The sequence below is a fragment of the Polyodon spathula genome, chromosome 13 (assembly GCF_017654505.1).
Source record: "Polyodon spathula isolate WHYD16114869_AA chromosome 13, ASM1765450v1, whole genome shotgun sequence".
NCBI lineage: Eukaryota > Metazoa > Chordata > Actinopteri > Acipenseriformes > Polyodontidae > Polyodon > Polyodon spathula.
Window position 1 is genome coordinate 25,917,526 of NC_054546.1, and position 22,304 is coordinate 25,939,829.

The following is a 22,304-nucleotide window of genomic DNA, read 5'->3' on the forward strand; positions in this document are numbered from 1 at the left end:
GAGACAATTTTCAATTTTCTTGAACATTGCTTTGACACTCCTTATGTTTTGTTTTGTATATTGTAACATGTGTTTTCATTTAAGTATTTACAGAAACGTATACGACGTAAAACATTGTCAATTATGAAAAAAAATTAGTTTCCAGCAAGTGTACTCAAATTTGTACTGGTACTGTATGTAAGGTAAGAAACTTGCCAAATCTGTGGGTTTGCTGGGATGCCAGTGCTCATTTAGGAATGATTTGCAAGAAGGAAAAGAAAAAAACAATTATATGATTATACGTATGAAAGACACATCATTATTTTGATGCAGGGTTGACTTATAGAGGAAAAAAAAGTTCAATATTGATTGAATTTGGTGATTTTATGAAATGTAATCTATATATATTCCCACATAATGAAATGTTATTTAATGATTAGACCTAAAGTATATATTTATTGTATAGTGTTATTTAATATAATGTCTTATTAAATTTACTTGCTGATGGTAGATGCTCAACTGGGTGGGGTTTAATGTGAAAGCATACTTAGATAGGCCCAGATTAGGTCAGTCGGAATTGGTTTAAATCATGACAGGAGGTGGTTGCCTTTAGCCATTCACTATAACTTAAATTACAGATAGCAGTTTGATTTCTCTACTAAAGGGTTTACCAGGAGAACTTCTTTATTATTCAGTGTCCTAAACTTACTTTATGCTTATTGCATTGTAGTTTGGACTTTGAATTTAGTCACTATTATTATTTTTATTTATTAGCTATTTTTATAGTTATATTTATTTATTGTACTGTGTGTATTTTTTTTTCTTCTACTCTGCATTGTTCATGCAGCTCACTCTCACTATTCTGCTTTGGAGAATCACCTATTAAAAGAACGTTAATTCATCTATTGGCAAGTTTGTATTGGACTTATTGCTTATTTCATCTACCTGGGTGCTGGGTTTGACTACCTTTTCGTGACAATAAGGATTTTTCAAAAAAAGGCCAGATCTCAGGGAAACAGATATCACTTCACCCTAGGCAACACCACCCTAGAACACACCACAAACTACACTATCCTGGGCCTGACTATCAGTGAGTCAAGGAGCTTTAACCTAGCAGTAAATGCATTAAAGGAAAAAGCTGGAAAAGCTTTTTATACCATGCAAAGAAGATTCTATTAAATGAATATACCTGTCAGAATATGGCTAAAATTAACTGAGTGTCATCCAGCCCATTGCGCTGTATACAGTGAGGTATGGGGTCCACTCAGTCAACAGGATTACACTAAATGGGACGAACACCCAATCAAAACCTTATATGAACGCTACAAAAACATACTACAAGTGCAAAGAAAAACACCAAATCACTAAATATGGCTGCTACCCAACACAGAAAAGAGCACTCAAATTTTGGATGCACCTAAAGAAGTCGGACTCACCCCAATATAAGACCCTCCAAACCCAAGAGCTCAGCCCTGAAAAGAGTCCCATAAGTCTGCTGGCCCTGAAGCGCACTGCACTGATCCCCACTAATACGAACACAAAGGTGTTAGGTCAACACTGCTGGCCATCCCCCAATTAGAGTCAACAAAATTATAAAACAAACCAAAAACTCATATCTGAAACATTGGGATTAAGAAACAAAATTCCCAAATAAACTTGATTGTTATTGGGCCCTAAAAAGAAACTATACCCTAGCAGAGTATCTCTCCACTGTCAGAGATACAAAGCAGAGACAGATCCTGGCCAAGTACAGGCTCAGTGACCACAACCTGGCCATAGAAAAAGGCAGACACACGTAGACCTGGCTGCCCAGAGAGAACAGGCTCTGTGGTCACTGTGAGACAGAAGAGGTCGAGACAGAGATGCACTTTCTCCACTTTTTCCAAACATGGCAGACCTAGAAAAACTGGCTGTACTCCTAGGGAGGGACATACAACCTCACTGGCTGCCCAATACGTAGCTGCCTGTGACAACTAATGGGGCGCACAGTGACAACGCATAAGGAGCACAACTTGGGAGGAGAGAAAATATATTACTTGTAGCCACTGTATTACCGGTGTGTGTGTGTGTTTATATATATATATATATATATATATATATATAATGTACTTATGATGCAATGTATATATACATGTATGTATTGTATAATTGCATTGAAAACACCTGCTATTGTAAGTCATGCCAATAAAGGACCATTTAATTGAACTGAATTGAAATGAGAGGGGGAACACAGTTAATACTGAGAGAGAGGGAAGCACAGTTACACCTCTTGGAAGATACTCAGTCAAGCAGACAAGCGTTTGGGCTGTACTGCTTTCATCAGAGTTATTTTATCTTATTATATTATATTAACGTAGCATTTCTCCTTCTCCCTAACCCCCTTCCTGATATTTTGCCACTCCCTGTCCCCCTATCCCTGGATCATACCAAGTAGAGACGCCGCAGGTTGGGCAGGTGCAGTCCCTTGGTGGATTCCAGCTGGTTTCCTCGGAGCTCCAAACACACCAGGTTGGAAAGGCAGCCGTAATCCAGCCCAGAGACTTGCTGGATGAGATTCCCTGCGAGGGGAGAGGAGGAATGAAACATTCTGCACAGGGGGCTTTGTTCACAATGTGCGCTCACTGAGGAGGGGAGAGGAGGAATGAAACATTCTACCACAGGCAGAAGGTAGGGGGCTGGTTTAGGGGGGGCTTATTTCTCGTGATTCGTCCCCCTCTCCTCTCCTTTATCAAGGTGTAGATAAACTTTCAAAGCAATCCATCGAGCCGCTCACAAGTTACTTGAGTCGAATGCTTTCAAATAGGGGGTTACAATGCTGTGATCACACTGGGAGAGTTACAATGCTGTGATCTCACTGGGAGGGTTACTGGGAAAGTTACAATGCTATGATAACACTGGGAGAGTTACAATGCTGTGATCACACTGGGCGAGTTACAATGCTATGATCACACTGGAAGGGTTACTGGCAGAGTTACAATGCTATGATCACACTGGGAGAGTTACAATGCTATGATCACACTGGAAGGGTTACTGGCAGAGTTACAATGCTATGATCACACTGAGAGAGTTACAATGCTATGATCACACTGGGAGGGTTACTGTGAGAGTTACAATGCTATGATACACTGGGAGAGTTACAATGCTATGATCTCACTGGAAGGGTTATTGGCAGAGTTACAATGCTATGATCACACTGGGAGGGTTAAAATGCTATGATCACACTGGAAGAGTTACAATACTATGATCACACTGGGAGGGTTACTGAGAGAGTTACAATGCTATGATCACACTGGAAGGGTTACTGGCAGAGTTACAATGCTATGATCACACTGGAAGGGTTACTGCAAGAGTTACAATGCTATGATACACTGGGAGAGTTACAATGCTATGATCACACTGGGAGAGTTACAATGCTATGATCACACTGGGAGGGTTACTGCAAGAGTTACAATGCTATGATACACTGGGAGAGTTACAATGCTATGATCACACTGGAAGGATTACTGGCAGAGTTATAATGCTATGATCACACTGGGAGGGTTACTGCGACAGTTACAATGCTATGATCACACTGGGAGGGTTACTGGCAGAGTTACAATGCTATGATACACAGGGAGAGTTACAATGCTATGATCTCACTGGAAGGGTTATTGGCAAAGTTACAATGCTATGATCACACTGGGAGGGTTAAAATGCTATGATCACACTGGGAGAGTTACAATACTATGATCACACTGGAAGGGTTACTGGCAGAGTTACAATGCTATGATCACACTGGAAGGGTTACTGCAAGAGTTACAATGCTATGATCACACTGGGAGGGTTACTGGCAGAGTTATAATGCTATGATCACACTGGGAGGGTTACTGCGACAGTTACAATGCTATGATCACACTGGGAGGGTTACTGGCAGAGTTACAATGCTATGATTACATTGGGAGGGTTACTGGGAGGGTTGAGATGGTCAAACTGGGAGGGTTACAATGCTGTGATCACAGTTACTGGGAGAGTTACTGGTTTGACTGCTCAGGTCCATGTTCTTACCTGTCAAGTTCAGGTACTCCAGCACAGCTCCACTTAGCCCCTCCAATCCCCGGATCTTATTTGATGCTAGGCTGAGCCACTGCAGGTAGGGCAGCTCCCCCATCGGCTGACCCTTGAACCCGGTCAGCTGGTTCCCGTCGGCCTTGATCCACAGCAGGTGTGTGAGGGAGGTGAGGGGTGAGAGGTCGCGGAGCTGGTTCTGTGACACGTCCAGGAACCTGACGTGAATGAAGGGCGCGAGAGCGGCCAGCTGTGTCACACCCCTGCAAGAGAGAGTCGTCAGGGGACTACAACTCCCATAAGCCCCCATGACCACTGTGCAGGGCTGGCACACAGCACCATGGGAAATGTAGTGCTCTTTTTAAAGGTTACAATTATTAATTTAATCATAAGTATTAGTAGAAGTAGAAATAGTGGTCTAAGTATTATTATTATTATTATTATTATTATTATTATTATAGTAAATTCTCATTAAAATGAACTTGGATTAGATAGATTTCCTGATAGTATGAATTTTCAGTCCCGGCCAAATTTAACAGTGGCTCATCGTAAATTACTTATTTTAATATGAAGTCACCGAGCATGAATTTACTGTTGGAGCGGATTAGTTTAGAGCTCCCCCAGGGAAAAAGAAATGGAATAAAATGTCATCCTGATTCGAAGAGCTGAGTGCAGTGAGATGTATGAACTGGCATCCAGATCAGCATCTGTTCTGTATTTTAGTGCTCTTACTGATCCTGTGATGCATTTTGAGTGGCCACAGTGATTAATTGCAGTGTTCAATAAATACTGACAATGTGCACTTGGCTTAGATTCCTGATAATACACTTTTTTGGTCCCTTGAAATTTGTATTCACAAGAATTGACTGTATTATTGTTAAATAAATCATTATTATTATTACTAGTACTAGTAATCGTGGTAGTGCCAGTGTTGCTCTATTCGTACTGCAGCAGTGTCATTTTTATCAGCAGTAGTATTGTACTAATGCTGTTATTCCTTCACCTCTCCTTCACGTCTAGGCGTGTGTAGGCGTGTCCCAGCCCGTTCCCGACCTTGCACAGCAGAGACAGGCCCTCCGCCACCATCTCCACTGAGAGAGGACACTCCACAACCTGAGTGAGAACACAGCTAGCTGAGTCGCTGAGGCCTCAACACAGAGAGAGACACAGAGACAGACACACACACAGAGAGAGAGAGAGAGAGAGAGAGAGAGAGAGAGAGAGAGAGAGAGAGAGAGAGAGAGACTGGGAGACCTGTATCTCTTTGTGTGTGTCTATCCCCGTCTCTCTCTGTGTCTCTCTATGTTACTTTTGTTCCCTGTCTCTGAGACGTATCCCTGACACAGAGTCACACTCTGGGAGAATGTCTCTCACTATCAGTCTCTCTCGTGTGTAGAGTGACTCTGAAGATGAGAGAGAGAGAGAGAGAGAGAGAGAGAGAGAGAGAGAGAGAGAGACAGATACAGGGAGAGACAGGTTGCAAAGAGATACAGACACTCAGAAAAAGACACACAGAGACACACACACACACGCATATACTGACACACTGATAGAAACAGTGGCACACAGACAGACAGACTGGAACAGGTAGGCAGACACACACACATACTGACACACTAATAGAAACAGTGACACACACACACACACATTTAAACTGGCAGAGACACACACACACACACACTGACACACTGCTAGAAACAGTGACACATACACAGACAGATAGTCACAGGCAGGCAGGCAGACACACTTCCACACTCATACAGACACACAGAGAGACAGCATCAGTGATGTCTCCTCTTCTACACTCACACACAGACACAGAGACAGTGATGTCACCTCTTCCACACTCACATACAGAGACAGTGTCAGTGATGTCACCTCTTCCACACTCACACACAGAGACGGTGTCAGTGATGTCATGTCTTCCACACTCACACACAGAGACAGTGTCAGTGATGTCATCTCTTCCACACTCACACACAGAGACAGTGTCAGTGATGTCACCTCTTCCACACTCACACAGAGAGACGGTGTCAGTGATATCAACTCTTCCACACTCACACACAGAGACAGTGTCAGTGATGTCATCTCTTCCACACTCACACACAGAGACAGTGTCAGTGATGTCACCACTTCCACACTCACACACAGTGTCAGTGATGTCACTTCTTCCACACTCACATACAGAGAGACAGTGTCAGTGATGTCACCTCTTCCTCCTCAGGCTTGGCCTCCTCCTCTCCCTCCTGCCCTTCCTTCTCTCCCCCCTCCTGCTCTGAATCCCTGAGGGCTGGCACTTCCTCTTCCTGTTCCTCTTCCTGTTCATCTGTCAGCCCCTCCTCTCCATCTTCCTGGTCTGACATCACTTCCTGTGTCAGTGCAGAGCCGCTCCCAATGCAAACCTATGGGCGCGAGACCATTGTGAATCACATGGGAGAAAGCAGCCAGTCACCGGCAGGGAGTGGTAACATTCCAGCATCAGTCTACATGTCATCCCCTGCATGAACTTAAAAAGCAACACTTTGTATGTTTAAAGGCAGTTCCTGAATTCAATCTTTATTTGTGTGATTTATACTAAGTTAATAAATCGTGTATACTGTGTCTGTTAGTGAAACCACATCATTTCTCAGTTAAGAGGCAGACCCTGGACTGCACAAGGTAACATCTCTTTAATGGTAAGAGACCCCCACACCCCACAGAGACACTGATAGCAGCCACAGTTCAGGGCTGGAGAGCACCTGCTGAGTGAGGCTCCCATCATGAAGTTCCGCCTCAAAGGAAAAAGCAATTCATCACAATCCTTACAATAGTTTAGCACACTATTTTTGTACATCACTGTTGCAGTTTGCCCCCATTAACCAAAAGAGCTAAGGCAGTTTTACATGATATCTAACAGTTTAGTGGTTTTTAATCCCAAGCTGTTAAGTGTGGCAGGCAGTTCCACGGCTAACCATGCAAACCAGCAACACCAAACTGATACTGCACAGGTGTGTTTACAGTGTAATACAGACATCAGTGAGTGTGTCTAAGAGATACAGATAGAGAGAAGTCACTTTGGGAAAGAGAATTGAAGAAAAAAAAAGTTCTATATTCAGAAAACAATGCTTTTGCCTGTTATGGGGAAATATAATTTATTTTGTTGTGAATTGTTTCAGACCCCCCCCCCCCCCCCCCCCCCCCCCCCCCCCCCCCCAGTACTTTGCATGTGTAACTATGGTGTAGAGTTGCAATTATACAGAGAGGACGCAGGCCCTACCTGTTTGCAAAACCATAAGTATGGACTACATGGTGCTGTTATTTACTACAAAATAGGTCTGTCTTCTTAACAAAGTTTAAATTAAAAAATATAAATAGAGAGACATTGTGATATGAGCGCCTGCTTTATACTGCCCTGTGTGTGACAGGTAAAACAACTAAATAATAATAATAATAATAATAATAATAATAATAATAATAATAATAATAATAATAAATACATGGCTAAACCAAAGTAACAAATTAACCGTTTATTTCAACCGTGAAAGTTAGTATTTCGACAAACTTTGCGAAGTCATATTTCTGTTTATTTGCAGTACTCGAGTCTCGTATTGTATTTTTAAATAGAGATAGCGAGGGTGAACGATAGGCAGAATAAATAAAACATGTATGTGACACGGTTACCGAAATGCATTTTACATTTGAACTAAAACTGTCATGTTGCTTACCTTTCCACGTAGTTAAAGGCAGCTCAATGGAGAGAGACGGTTTGCTGTTGTCGTCATGGGAACTGTAAGCCGCTCGCGTTGGGGTTGTTTTGGTTACCGGTGGAGTGGGCGGGTCTATGGCGTTATAAAGGGAATGGAAAGAAAGACACAGATGTGAACTGCCACAATAATTAGCAAGAAAGGAAATCAAATGAAAAAACTTAGACAAAAGGACAGGAATGTTTTAAAAATATGAAAGAGATATACACAGATGGATCAAAAGAACATGGACAACAGCATACGCTTATACATATACAAACATGTGAACTATGTGAAAGTGGAAGATTATCAAATAGTTTATCAGTATGTATCAGTATATATTTTTACCATTTTTACCAAAATGTTCTGATATATATTTTACCCAAGTTCTTAACAGGCATCTATATCCTCCGAAGAGAAAGCCCTCTCTGAACAAACACTATGATCCATTTATTGAGTAAGCTGGGTTCCAACCGTCAAAACTTGAGCCATATTAAAGTTCTGGGCTAGAGCGCACCAACAGGGCGTAAATACTAGTCTTAAAAGTTGGTCTTAAACCCTAAATCCTACGTTATTACTTGAATACAATTGTATATTCAAATAAAAATGTAACAGAAATTCCAAATTAGCTGTTGCTAACCACTTTCTACAGCCAGCGAGCTTAAAAATGAACGTTTCTGTAAATATATATTTTTAAAAAATGGAAGCACCAAATAAAAAAAAAGAGAAAAACTAATTTTACCGACGAGGAGATAAGAAAATTAATTGAATTATATCAGAACAACTAATCTGTATTTACAGCCAAACAAAATAACAATAAAACAAATAAGAAAAAACAGGACATTTGGAAGGACAAGCTGTGTTATGTTGTAATGAATATCGCAGTGTGGAAGAAATTAGAAAGAAATGGAAAGACCTTTTAGCAAGGGCTAAAGAGGACAGTAGTAGTTGTTAACACCCCTTAACTGGTGGAGGACCAGCACCCAAAATATAAATTTACACGGATATAATAATCGATATATTCAGAGAAGATTCTCCAGCATTCACTGGTTTGGTCGGTGTTGACTCTGGCATTCAACAAGAGGACAGTGAAAACTGTCTGGTTTCTCTACTAGTTGAAAGTGATTAGTTATGCTGTCGAAATGACACAAGCAGCTGTATGATATTTAGAAGCTCAATTTCCTAATTCTTAAAGCGATGTGTTAAGAATGTTATCTATTTATTAATCATAATATGCAGGCTATTGTGGTATAGACAATAAACACTCTACACGCAAGTATTCATCGTAACTTAATCTACTATTTTTAAATCGTTGTTCAAGTGAATACAAGTATATGCATTATGATACATCGCTAACCCTCTAAAAATGAGTTAACATACTGAAAAAGTTAGGCGGAAAAAAAAAAAAGCATTTGTTACTTGCCTTTGTCTTCACCGTCTCAGTCATAACGACAGAGTACCTCGTATTTGAATTTAATTTACCCTCCCGCTCCATTCCTCGTCCCCTACAGCAGTAGACCGCGTAAGTCATATGCTACGAATTGCTGCCACCTACTGGACTGGAAAATTCATATAGTGTCTATTTATATCGCCATTAAATTCTAAATTTTATAATAGCAATTACCACACAGTGAAGTGACACAAATGTAGCACTCCATTCCATTCCCTTTATAACGCCAAAAGGCACTTTACAGAGCATTAAAAAGGGATCAAAAAGAAAATACATAGAAAGAGTACACGGAACTGCAAACGCAAGTCAAAAAGGAAGTTAGAAAGGCCAAGAGAGAAATAGAAATGAACATTGCTAAGGGGGCTAAAACCAATTCCAAAATGTTTTTCCAATATTACAACAGCAAGAGAACATTCAAAGAGGAGATTAAATGTCTAAGAGATACAAATGGCAAAATTGTAGATGAAGAAAAAAATAGCAAATATATTAAATGATTACTTTTCACAAGTTTTACAAAGGAAGATACGGACAACATGCTCCACATGTCATCCAGTTCCTATCCAGTTTTAAATAACTTTAGCATAACTGAGGCAGAAGTGTTAAAGGGACTAGGAGCTCTTAAAATAAACAAATCCCCTGGGCCAGATGAGATCCTCCCAATAGTACTCAAAGAAATGAAAGAAGTAATTTACAAACCGCTAACCAAGATCATGCAGCAGTCTCTTGACACAGGGGTGGTACCGACAGACTGGAAAATTGCAAACGTAATACCGATCCACAAAAAGGGAAACAAAACTGAACCAGGTAACTACAGACCAGTAAGCCTGACTTCTATTATATGCAAACTTATGGAAACTATAATAAGATCCAAAATGGAAAATTGTAACAGGGTGCTGGGAGACAGTCAACATGGTTTTAGAAAAAGGAGATCGTGTCTAACTAACTTGCTTGATTTTTTTGAGGGTGCAACATCGGTAATGGATAATTGCAAAGCATATGACATGGTTTATTTAGATTTCCAGAAAGCTTTTGACAAAGTCCCGCACAAAAGATTAATTCTCAAACTGAACGCAGTAGGGATTAAAGGAAACACATGTACATGGATTAGGGAGTGGTTAACATGTAGAAAACAGAAAGTACTGATTAGAGGAGAAACCTCAGAATGGAGTGTGGTAACCAGTGGAGTACCACAGGGATCAGTATTAGGTCCTCTGCTATTCCTAATCTACATTAATGATTTAGATTCTGGTATAGTAAGCAAACTTGTTAAATTTGCAGACGACACAAAAATAGGAGGAGTGGCAAACACTGTTGCAGCAACAAAGGTCATTCAAAATGATCTAGACAAGATTCAGAACTGGGCAGACACATGGCAAATGACATTTAATAGAGAAAAGTGTAAGGTACTGCACGCAGGAAATAAAAATGTACATTATAAATATCATATGGGAGATACTGAAATTGGAGAAGGAATCTATAAAAAAGACCTAGGAGTTTTTGTTGACTCAGAAATGTCTTCATCTAGACAAAGTGGGGAAGCTATAAAAAAGGCCAACAAGATGCTCGGATACATTGTGAAAAGTGTTGAATTTAAATCAAGGGAAGTAATGTTAAAACTGTACAATGCACTAGTAAGACCTCATCTTGAATATTGCGTGCAGTTCTGGTCACCTCGCTATAAAAAAGATATTGCTGCTCTAGAAAGAGTGCAAAGAAGAGCGACCAGAATTATTCCGGGCTTAAAAGGCATGTCATATGCTGACAGGCTAAAAGAATTGAATCTGTTCAGTCTTGAACAAAGAAGACTACACGGCGACCTAATTCAAGCATTCAAAATTCTAAAAGGTATTGACAATGTTAACCCAAGGGACTTTTTCGACCTGAAAAAAGAAACAAGGACCAGGGGTCACAAATGGAGATTAGACAAAGGGGCATTCATAACAGAAAATAGGAGGCACTTTTTTACACAGAGAATTGTGAGGGTCTGGAATCAACTCTCCAGTAATGTTATTGAAGCTGACACCCTGGGATCCTTCAAGAAGCTGCTTGATGAGATTCTGGGATCAATAAGCTACAAACAACCAAACGAGCAAGATGGGCCAAACGGCCTCCTCTCGTTTGTAAACTTTCTTATGTTCTTAAGTTCTTATGAACGGAACCGTATAAAAATTTACCACTGGATTTCGGAACAAGGTACAATAATATATGTATCCTACACCATCAATGTACAATCCCCTGTGTTACAATAATGCAGTATAATAATAATAATAATAATAATAATAATAATAATAATAATAATAATAATAATAATATAGCTACACTATAGAACCGGGGTACATTTTATAGGGGTATAGCTTCACACGATCTACATTTAGGCAATCGTATTAGTTCAATTAAGAATAATGTGTGCCATTGTTATCTTATTTACAATGTAAAATTGACATGCTTACATGGCTGTACAGGTTAGCCTAGGTATATGCAGTAAAATAGAAGAAGCTGAATTAAGGTAGTTTAGTCACTCAGATTATTTGCGTCACAGTTTTTTGTTCTGTCCTTTAAGCTGATATGCCAATTGATTTATCAAAGTTGAATGATTATCCCTTTGTTTAAGCCCCTTTGATTATATCATGTACACCTGCTTTTTGTCTGTGAGTATCCCTTCTACAAGTGCGTGTAACCTGGCCCAACATGGATTTGTGTGGCACATATGGCAATGAAGTTTGTAAGTCACAGCTAAATATCCCTGTGACATGTATTTACATATCCTAAATGAAATACAAACTGAAATTAGAATTTCAATACAGGCCTGCGAAAAACCATTGTGCAACCACTTTTATATATATATATATATATATATTATCTATCATATATATATATATATATATATATATATATATATATATATATATATATATAATATAAAATATTTACTACTTCATTTGCAAAGTGAATTAGATATAGGATATATTCACCCCTGCAAATGCTCACACAGATATACCAGCATGTGGATTAGTGTTTAGGACTCTGGACTCTTGACCGGAGGGTTGAGAGTTCAAACTCAGGTGGGGCACTGCTGATGTTCCCTTGGGCCAGGTACTTTACAACTCTATAAATGGGTACAAATGCAAGTCACTTTGTATAAAAGCATCAGCCAAAAAAATATCTATAGAAATTTAAGTCCATATGTGAAACACACACACACAATACAGCAACTTATCATGTAGTCATAGAGATGGTGATTAAATGGGTCTCTTAGCAAGGTGCAGTTATATTGAAGTAAAAGCAGTTGCCTATAGGTACAGTTGGTGGCTAAAAGTGGAATTGAAGACAAACCAACCTTAACCCTAAATAACAAGCTGTGATACAAATAAAAATTCAACTAGGGCCTCGTGTTAAAGATTATAATCATTGAACACATCTGTGATGTTTGTTGGTAAAGAAATGAATTATTAGAAAGGGAGTGGATTTTGTGTTGCTATTAAAATTGGAAGCTTTTTTTGATTACATACACAACATACACATAAGGTAGCAGTGTAGAGTAGTGGTTAGGGCTCTGGCCCCCTGACCAGAGGGGTGTGAGTTCAATCCCAGTGGGGGACACTGCTGCTGTACCCTTGAGCAAGGTACTTTATCTAGATTGCTCCAGTAAAAACCCACCCTATAAATGGGTAATTGTAGATAAAAAAATGTGAGACATTGTAAGTTACCCTGGATAAGGGTGTCTGCTAAGAAATAATAATAATAGTACCAAGGATTTCTGTAACTTGATGGAACACTGGGGGTCTTAACGTATGATTTAAGTTGTAGTTGTGGCTTGATAACTGTTTCAGGGGAGTTTGCATATTCTCCACATGTTCATGTTGGTTTTCACCAGGCACACTGGTTTTCTCCCCTCATCCAAAAACATACTGGTCAGGTTGATTGGTCACTCTAAATGGTATGAGTGTGAGAGTTGGCAGTGATGGACTGGTGTCCCGTGCACCATGTCAGCTTGGTTAAGCTCCAGCTCACTGTGACCCTGCATTGAATGGTTGATAATTGTAATAATGCATTTATTGACATCCACATGTTCTCCGACTAATAAACATTTGGACTGAACATGTTTCATTTTCTCCACACATAAGTTGTCATATATACATTTAGTGGTGCACAATTCTGCTCCTCTAGAGTCATAGTCAGTCCTGCAGGTTTTTGTAGCTGTCTGTAAAACTCCAACTGCTTAAGAGCAAATAAAAGGTTTAAGATTGTCCAATTAAGCAAATTAATTAAAATCAGGTAATGAAAGCCTGAGGGGGATCAAAAAACGAAAACCTTCTTGCCCCAGAGTTATGCACCCCTGACAAAGTAGATGTTAACACAGGCATTCATTCACAGTTGCCTGAAGGGTTTGTATTATTATTATTATTATTATTATTATTATTATTATTATTATTAATAATAATTTAAAATAACGTATTTATGTTTTGATTGATGTCCTGCTTTCTTGTCAAAAGTACTACGAAAACAAACAAGGAGAATAAAATTGCAAAGAACTTTATTACAAATATATAATGCACTTTTGGTTTCAAGTTAAACCATTGAAACTATTTTTATTTTCAATGAACTATATTTGTCCAAGGTCTGTTGAGGAATCACCCTGGCACTTTCCAATATATTCATATTGCATGCCACAGTCCTGTGAACAGTACATAATGAAAGACTGGTCACTATAGAAGCCTCTGAGGATTGCTCTTTTACCACTACCTACTATAACAGATGTAACAAGACAGGGGGCCTGCAATCCTAAGAATGTTTTTTTTATGGCAGGGGTGGGGTTAAAAAGCCTCCCTGCCAAGCTAATTGTTTAATTGAATTGTTTTATTAATTGTTAATTAGCACCTGCACCTGGCCATTATTGATAATTAGAATCAGGTGCAGTGTTTAAAAGGAGTGCAGCAAGTGTGCTCTAGGCTGCTACTGTGTGAAGAAGCCTGACTGAAGGTCATAAAAGGTATTGTGAAAAAAACCTGTTTGGTTTTTGTGTGTAACGTGTGTTGTGTTGCATTACATGTCAGGTAAATAGCTTAGCTGTCCTGCAAATTAGACAGGGACCTACATGTGTGTAGTCAGTGCTCGCGAGAGCTAGGTTTTTGTTTGTTTGTTTATTTTCGGTTGTAATAAAAGTGTGCGTAAGCGCTGAAAATTAAAGTTCTTTTCTCTGGGTCACGTTTTTAAAGGGGCACGAACCCGAACTACGGCCAAGCCTGGTCACACTACATAACCTGGTGGAGTGTCTTTAAACTGTTTTCCTGAGCTTTGAGTGAAAACAACTCCTTATAGGGAGGAATTTGAGACTGTTCCACGATATTGTTGCTGTATTAATCTGCTCAATGTTGCTATGCTAAACATCTATAAGTACTGAGCCACCTTGTCTTAAAACTAAGAGAGAGTGTGTTCGTGTTACTGCTGCGGTGTGTTCATGTAACTGCTTCTCTTCCTTTGCGGGCATTGTAATAAAATTCTTGAGCTGCTACAGATCTGAGTCACCTGTCATTTCATACAACAGGAGATTTCCCCCCTACTACTACAGCAGTAATGTAATTACTGCCATACGGCAGCTGAGGATCAGATCACCAAGTTTCAAGCTCTCTTGCAATACCTGGAAGAAGTCCTTCCCTATCAGAGTCCAGAAGTGTTTGTAGAACTCCGCAGGGAGGCCGTCCGTCCCGGGGGCTTTTCCACTAGACAACTGTGACAGCATCAGTTAGTTCTGTAAACTCCAGTGCAGAGTCCAGGTTTTTCTGCTCCTCCTCTCCTAGGCTGGGCAGGTCCTGAAGCAATCGTTCAGTGTCCTCTGGGTCACAAAGCTCTTTATAAAACAATTCCTTATAGAACTGCACTGCTGCGTCACTGATCTCCTCTTGGCTACACAGCTCCTTGCCATCAGGCGACGGTACGCACCTCAGCTGCAAGCTCTCCGCTCTCCTCTTCTCCAAACTCAAGAAGAAACTGATGGGGGCATCCATATCTCTGCACTCCACAAATCAGGATTGCACCATTGCCCCCCTCACTCTCTCCTTTACCAGGTTGCTTAATAATCCTTTCTTTTAAATCTTGGAGGGTTTGCTCTCAGACTGCAATGTTTAGGGACATGGTAGTGTCCAAAGTGTATTGTTCACAAAATATTTAATTTGTGCCTTCCCGATATCCCACCACTGCCTTGAATCTCTATATGTAGTTTTTTGCTTCTTCCACACACACTTAAAATATTATTAAAAGTACCATCATCCAACAATTTCAAATTAAAACACCAATATGAAGGTCTGCTGGGTTACCTAGCACTGGTGATCTGAAAGATTATTACGAACAATAAATGCAACTGTAATGATGTTTCAATGATTTCTTAAAATATACACCCGGTCTAACCGTGCTCTATATACACGAGTACTATGGTGCTGTGACCAAGTATATTGATGTGTGTGGATGCAGACACCTCCAAACATCAACCAGGCCACATCAACCAGGTCACCAAACTTAAAAACTGCAGTTAAAACTCCAGCAGACTGGGGATGCGGCTCCTCACCAATCCTATCTCTATTAAAATCCTCGGTGCAGTTAACCCCCCCCCCCCCCAAACCCTCATCACTGTTAAGTTTAAAAGAGTATCCTTAAGTTTATAAAAAACACAATTCTTTCCTTTCCTACATTTGGAGCATATATATTAATGAAAACATAAATAATCTCCCAAATTTTAACTCTCACCTTTAAAAGCTGCCCTTTATCTCCTCCACATATAAAATGCTTAAACTTAATCTAGAGCTAAAAGCACAGCGACCCCTGCGTTAGCATTAGAGCTGCGATTCAGCACACTCTGCCCCCGCCACTCTGCATGCCAGGCTGCTTCATTCTCTGCGTCAGACTGGGTCTCCTGCAGGAGCGCCACACCCGTCCACTTCTGGTTTAAGTCATAAGGTTGCGCGCTTTTAAAAGCCTGTCTACATCCATTAACATTAAAAGAGATAAAACTGGTTCTCCATTACAACTAAAAAGTTAAAAAAAACAAGAAGAAAACAATAACTAATAATACATTGCTATAAAAAAAGAGCCATTTTAAATAGTTTTCTTTAACCATTTTCAAACAATTTTCTTCACATTCTGCACCATTTTCTTTAATCTAAATCTTTTTTTGCTGGCAATTCAACTAGCATTGTTTTTTTAAAAGCCATCTGTACAGAGTATAAAAACAATTTTAAATCAGGTTAATAATGTTTAACTTCTACATCGTTCTTGTTTTTTGTAAGATCCAAAAAATGATTTATTATCTCTATTGAGTACAACTTTTTTTGCTGGCAGGTTGACTGCCAAAGATATCAGAAGAAACAAAGAACTCAACGTCCTCCGTCTTGTACATCTCTTCATTTTCTTCAACCTCACTCACCCCAACTTGTTTCAGCTCCTTGCTGAGCCTTTCCGCTGACGAGCCTTTCCGCTATAAGCTGCTCCATACCCTCTGCTGAGTCGGGCACGGGGAGTTCTGCTGTCAGGCTGGACTCCCCCTTCTCCTCCGGGCATGTCAGTACAGCCGCTGGTTATGGACTCTAGCCCATCAGCTAACGGTGCCTGTAGATCAACTCCGCGCTCCACAACCTTTGAGCAGGTAGCCATATCTGGCTCAGCAATCTTCCGACTCACTGCCGCTCCAGCAGACAATCTGACAGCCCAGCCGTACTTGTATTTCTTTTCTTAGTTGTCACTTTAGTAAACTGCCTTCATTAACAGTATATTCATTGGCTTTCTTCTCAGTTTACAAAGCAGGTTGCGGTGCAGGCCCTGCGGCGTTCTGTGAAGGCTCCGGGTCTGGGAAGGGGAGCCCCTGCTTCTGACCCTGCTCACTGATATCTTCAGCCACCCCCACCACCAGCATCTCCATTCTCCTGTCTTGCCTCTCTTACCCGGGCAATCTTTTCTCTGATGCCCGTGCTTTCCACAATTAAAACACCTCATTGTGTCTGATGAAACAAAAACAACACAGTTCACCCCATCTGCACTGAAATTCCAGGCAACTTCAGTTATATCACCTGGATTTTCCATAAAAATAAATGCCTGTCTCTTAAAAGACAAGACGTGTTTAAGATTGGGATCTTTACACCCCAGGGGAATGGGTTATGAGCTTTCGGTATCTCAACAATTCATTCTCCAGCAGACTATTACTCAAAAACGGGAGAACATTGAAGTATCACCTTAGAGATTAGTGAAACCAAGAGAGACACTTCCAAAAATAAACCTGGAACATTAATTGCTCTTGCCCTTGCTCCACCAGATGGTCAGCTTGAGCTAATTGGTTCAAAAAAATATATACTGCTTTATTCATTCTTGATGCCGAACGTACGCTATTGTATCCTACAACTTCTCACGTTGCTAACACACGCTTCTCCACGGACACGCCGCCATCTGGCATACATCGGGCAACTTCGTGAAATAGTCCATGGCAAATAACACAAAGCGGTTTCCTGTCTCGGAGCAGGGAAAGTGGCAAAGGATGTTGACTCCAACCCTCTCCATAGGGCTGCCGACGGGAAACTGCTGGAGGGGAGCATGGGATTGGTCTGCCGGTCCCTTCTTAGCAGTGCAACTGTCGCAACGGCGGCGGTAGTCCACCACATCATGGCGGCATCGCCCCCAGTAAAAGCCCTGTTGGAGTCGCCGCAAGGTCTTGTTGACTCTAAAGTGGCCTGTACCAGGGGTGCCATGGTGCGCCTGCAGCACGGTAGACTGAAGGTGCCGGGGCACGATCACCTGCCAGTGAGACTGCTGTTCTGTTGGAGCCTCCCATCATCTACGTCTCAGACCACGATGCGGGGCCAGTGTGACCAGAGCCCCTTGGTGACGATGGACTGCAGGGCGATGGCCCCCCAAGGGGGGTGCTGGCGTTGCTCGACCCACTGCAACACGAGGATGAGATTGGGATCCTGTTCCTGGAGCTGCCACCATTCCGTTGCCTTTTAGGGACATGGTAGTGTCCAAAGTGTACTGTTCACAAAATATTTAATTTGTGCCTTCCCGATATCCCACCACTGCCTTGAATCTCTATATTTAGTTTTTTGCTTCTTCCACACACACTTAAAATATTATTAAAAGTACCATCTTCCAACAATTTCAAATTAAAACACCATATGAATGGCTGCTGGTTACCAAGCACTGGTGATCTGAAAGACTATTAGGAACAATAAATGCTGCTGTAATGATGTTTAAATGATTTCTTAAAATATATATCCGGTCTAAACGTGCTCTATATACACGAGTACTATGGTGCTGTGACCAAGTATATTGATGTGTGTGGATGCAGACACATCTAAACATCAACCAGGTCACCAAACTTAAAAACTGCAGTTAAAACTCCAGCAAACTGGGGATGCAGCTCCTCACCATTCCTATCTCTATTAAAATCCTCGGTGCAGTTACCCCCCCCCCCCCAACCCTCATCACTGTTAAGTTTAAAAGAGTATCCTTAAGTTTATAAAAAACACAATTCTTTCCTTTCCTACATTTGGAGCATATATATTAATAAAAACACAATCTCCTCAATTTTAACTCTCACCTTTAAAAGAAACCCTTTAACTATGTCCTCCACATCTAAAAATGCTTAAACTTAATCTACAGCTAAAAAGCACAGTGACCCCAGCACTAGCATTAGAGCCGTGACTCTGCACACTCTGCCCCCGCCACTCTGCACGCCAGGCTGCTTCATTCTCTGCGTCAGACTGGGTCTCCTGCAGGAGCGCCACACCCATCCGCTTCTGATTTAAAAAGTCATAAAGCTGCACTCTTTTAAAAGACTGTCTACATCCATTAAAATTAAAAGAGATGAAATTAGTTTTCTCCATTACAGCTAAAAAGTTAAAAAAAACAACAAGAAAACAATAACAAATAATACATTGCTATAAAAAAAGAGCCATTTTAAATAGTTTTCTTTAACCATTTTCAAACAATTTTCTTCACTCACAAACACAGCTCCAGACACACACACACAGCCACAAAGACACACAGCCTCAGACGCAAACATACACACAGGCACAGAAACACACACACACAGACCAAAACAAACACACACAAACACACACACACACACACACACACAGACAAACACACAACCCCAAACACACACACAGTCTCAGACAGAAACAGATAAACAGACAAACACACCCACACACAGCCCCAAACACACACAGCCACAAACACAGCTCCAGACACACACACAGCCTCAGACACACATCGAGCCCCAAAGACACACAGCCTCAGATGCAAACACAGCTGAAAACATACACACAGACACAGAAACACACACAGCCTAAGACACACACAGTCCAAAACACACACACAGACAGCCCAAAAACAAACACACACACACATACACACAGCCCCACACAAACACACAACCCCAAACACACACACACACACACAAAGTCCTGTGAGCAGTACCCAATGAAAGACTGGTCACTATAGAAGCCTCTGAGGATTGCTCTTTTACCACTACCGACTATAACAGATGTAGCAAGACAGGGGGCCTGCAATCCTAAGAATGTTTGTTTTATGGCAGGGGCGGGGTTAAAAAGCCTCCCTGCCAAGCTAATTGTTTAATTGAATTGTTTTATTAATTGTTAATTAGCACCTGCACCTGGCCATTATTGATAATTAGAATCAGGTGCAGTGTTTAAAAGGAGTGCAGCAAGTGTGCTCTAGGCTGCTGCTGTGTGAAGAAGCCTGACTGAAGGTCATAAAAGGTATTGTGAAAAAAACCTGTTTGGTTTTTGTGTGTAACGTGTGTTGTGTTGCATTACATGTCAGGTAAATAGCTTAGCTGTCCTGCAAGTTAGACAGGGACCTACATGTGTGTAGTCAGTGCTCGCGAGAGCTAGGTTTTTGTTTGTTTATTTTCGGTTGTAATAAAAGTGTGCGTAAGCGCTGAAAATTAAAGTTCTCTTCTCTGGGTCACGTTTTTAAAGGGGCACGAAACCAAACTACGGCCAAGCCTGGTCACACTACGTAACCTGGTGGAGTGTCTTTAAACTGTTTTCCTGAGCTTTGAGTGAAAACAACTCCTTATAGGGAGGACTTCGAGACTGTTCCACGATATTGTTGCTGCATTAATCTGCTCAATGTTGCTATGCTAAACATCTATAAGTACTGAGCCACCTTGTCTTAAAACTAAGAGAGAGTGTGTTCGTGTTACTGCTGCGGTGTGTTCATGTAACTGCTTCTCTTCCTTTGCGGGCATTGTAATAAACTTCTTGAGCTGCTACCTATCTGAGTCACCTGTCATTTCATACAACAGGAGATTTCCCCCCTACTACTACAGCAGTAATGTAATTACTGCCATACGGCAGCTGAGGGGCAGATCACCAAGTTCCAAGCTCTCTTGCAATACCTGGAAGAAGTCCTTCCCTATCAGAGTCCAGAAGTGTTTGTAGAACTCCGCAGGGAGGCCGTCAGTCCCGGGGGCTTTTCCACTAGACAACTGTGACAGCATCAGTTAGTTCTGTAAACTCCAGTGCAGAGTCCAGGTCTTTCTGCTCCTCCTCTCCTAGGCTGGGCAGGTCCTGAAGCAATCGTTCAGTGTCCTCTGGGTCACAAAGCTCTTTATAAAACAATTCCTTATAGAACTGCACTGCTGCGTCACTGATCTGCTCTTGGCTACACAGCTCCTTGCCATCAGGCGACGGTACGCACCTCAGCTGCCAGCTCTCCGCTCTCCTCTTCTCCAAACTCAAGAAGAAACTGATGGGGGCATCCATATCTCTGCACTCCACAAATCAGGATTGCACCATTGCCCCCCTCACTCTCTCCTTTAGCAGGTTGCTTAATAATCCTTTCTTTTAAATCTTGGAGGGTTTGCTCATTAAATGTATTGTTTTCATCATTTTGGAATTATAAAATATCTCTCTCCAACTCTCAGACTGCAATGTTTAGGGACATGGTAGTATCCAAAGTGTATTGTTCACAAAATATTTAATTTGTGTCTTCCCGATATCCCACCACTGCCTTGAATCTCTATATTTAGTTTTTTGCTTCTTCCACACACACTTAAAATATTATTAAAAGTACCATCTTCCAACAATTTCAAATTAAAACACCAATATGAAGGTCTGCTGGGTTACCTAGCACTGGTGATCTGAAAGATTATTAGGAACAATAAATGCAGCTGTAATGATGTTTCAATGATTTCTTAAAATATACACCCGGTCTAACCGTGCTCTATATACACGAGTACTATGGTGCTGTGACCAAGTATATTGATGTGTGTGGATGCAGACACATCTAAACATCAACCAGGTCACCAAACTTAAAAACTGCAGTTAAAACTCCAGCAGACTGGGGATGCGGCTCCTCACCATTCCTATCTCTATTAAAATCCTCGGTGCAGTTAACCCCCCCCCCCCCCATCCAACCCTCATCACTGTTAAGTTTAAAAGAGTATCCTTAAGTTTATAAAAAACACAATTCTTTCCTTTCCTACATTTGGAGCATATATATTAATGAAAACATAAATAATCTCCCAAATTTTAACTCTCACCTTTAAAAGCTGCCCTTTATCTCCTCCACATATAAAATGCTTAAACTTAATCTAGAGCTAAAAGCACAGCGACCCCTGCATTAGCATTAGAGCTGCGATTCAGCACACTCTGCCCCCGCCACTCTGCATGCCAGGCTGCTTCATTCTCTGCGTCAGAGTGGGTCTCCTGCAGGAGCGCCACACCCGTCCACTTCTGGTTTAAGTCATAAGGTTGCGCGCTTTTAAAAGCCTGTCTACATCCATTAACATTAAAAGAGATAAAATTGGTTCTCCATTACAACTAAAAAGTTAAAAAAAACAACAAAAAAACAATAACTAATAATACATTGCTATAAAAAAAGAGCCATTTTAAATAGTTTTCTTTAACCATTTTCAAACAATTTTCTTCACATTCTGCACCATTTTCTTTAATCTAAATCTTTTTTTGCTGGCAATTCAACTAGCATTGTTTTTTTAAAAGCCATCTGTACAGAGTATAAAAACAATTTTAAATCAGGTTAATAATGTTTAACTTCTACATCGTTCTTGTTTTTTGTAAGATTCAAAAAATGATTTATTT

At 40.7% G+C, this 22,304-nt stretch overlaps 1 protein-coding gene across 1 annotated transcript in view; it reads right to left on the bottom strand.

The window, feature by feature from the left end:
- Positions 1–17,065, bottom strand: part of lrrc23 (leucine rich repeat containing 23) — a 35,404-nt gene extending 18,339 nt beyond the window's left edge. The window contains exons 1-6 of the mRNA XM_041267849.1: positions 16,613–17,065; positions 7,728–7,841; positions 6,234–6,425; positions 5,027–5,136; positions 4,024–4,286; positions 2,407–2,537 (exon numbers count right to left, since the gene is read on the bottom strand). Coding sequence (XP_041123783.1) covers positions 2,407–2,537; positions 4,024–4,286; positions 5,027–5,136; positions 6,234–6,386 — 657 coding nt within the window. The 5' untranslated portion in view covers positions 6,387–6,425; positions 7,728–7,841; positions 16,613–17,065. The remainder of the gene's footprint in view (positions 1–2,406; positions 2,538–4,023; positions 4,287–5,026; positions 5,137–6,233; positions 6,426–7,727; positions 7,842–16,612) is intronic.
- Positions 17,066–22,304: the final 5,239 nt, after the last annotated feature.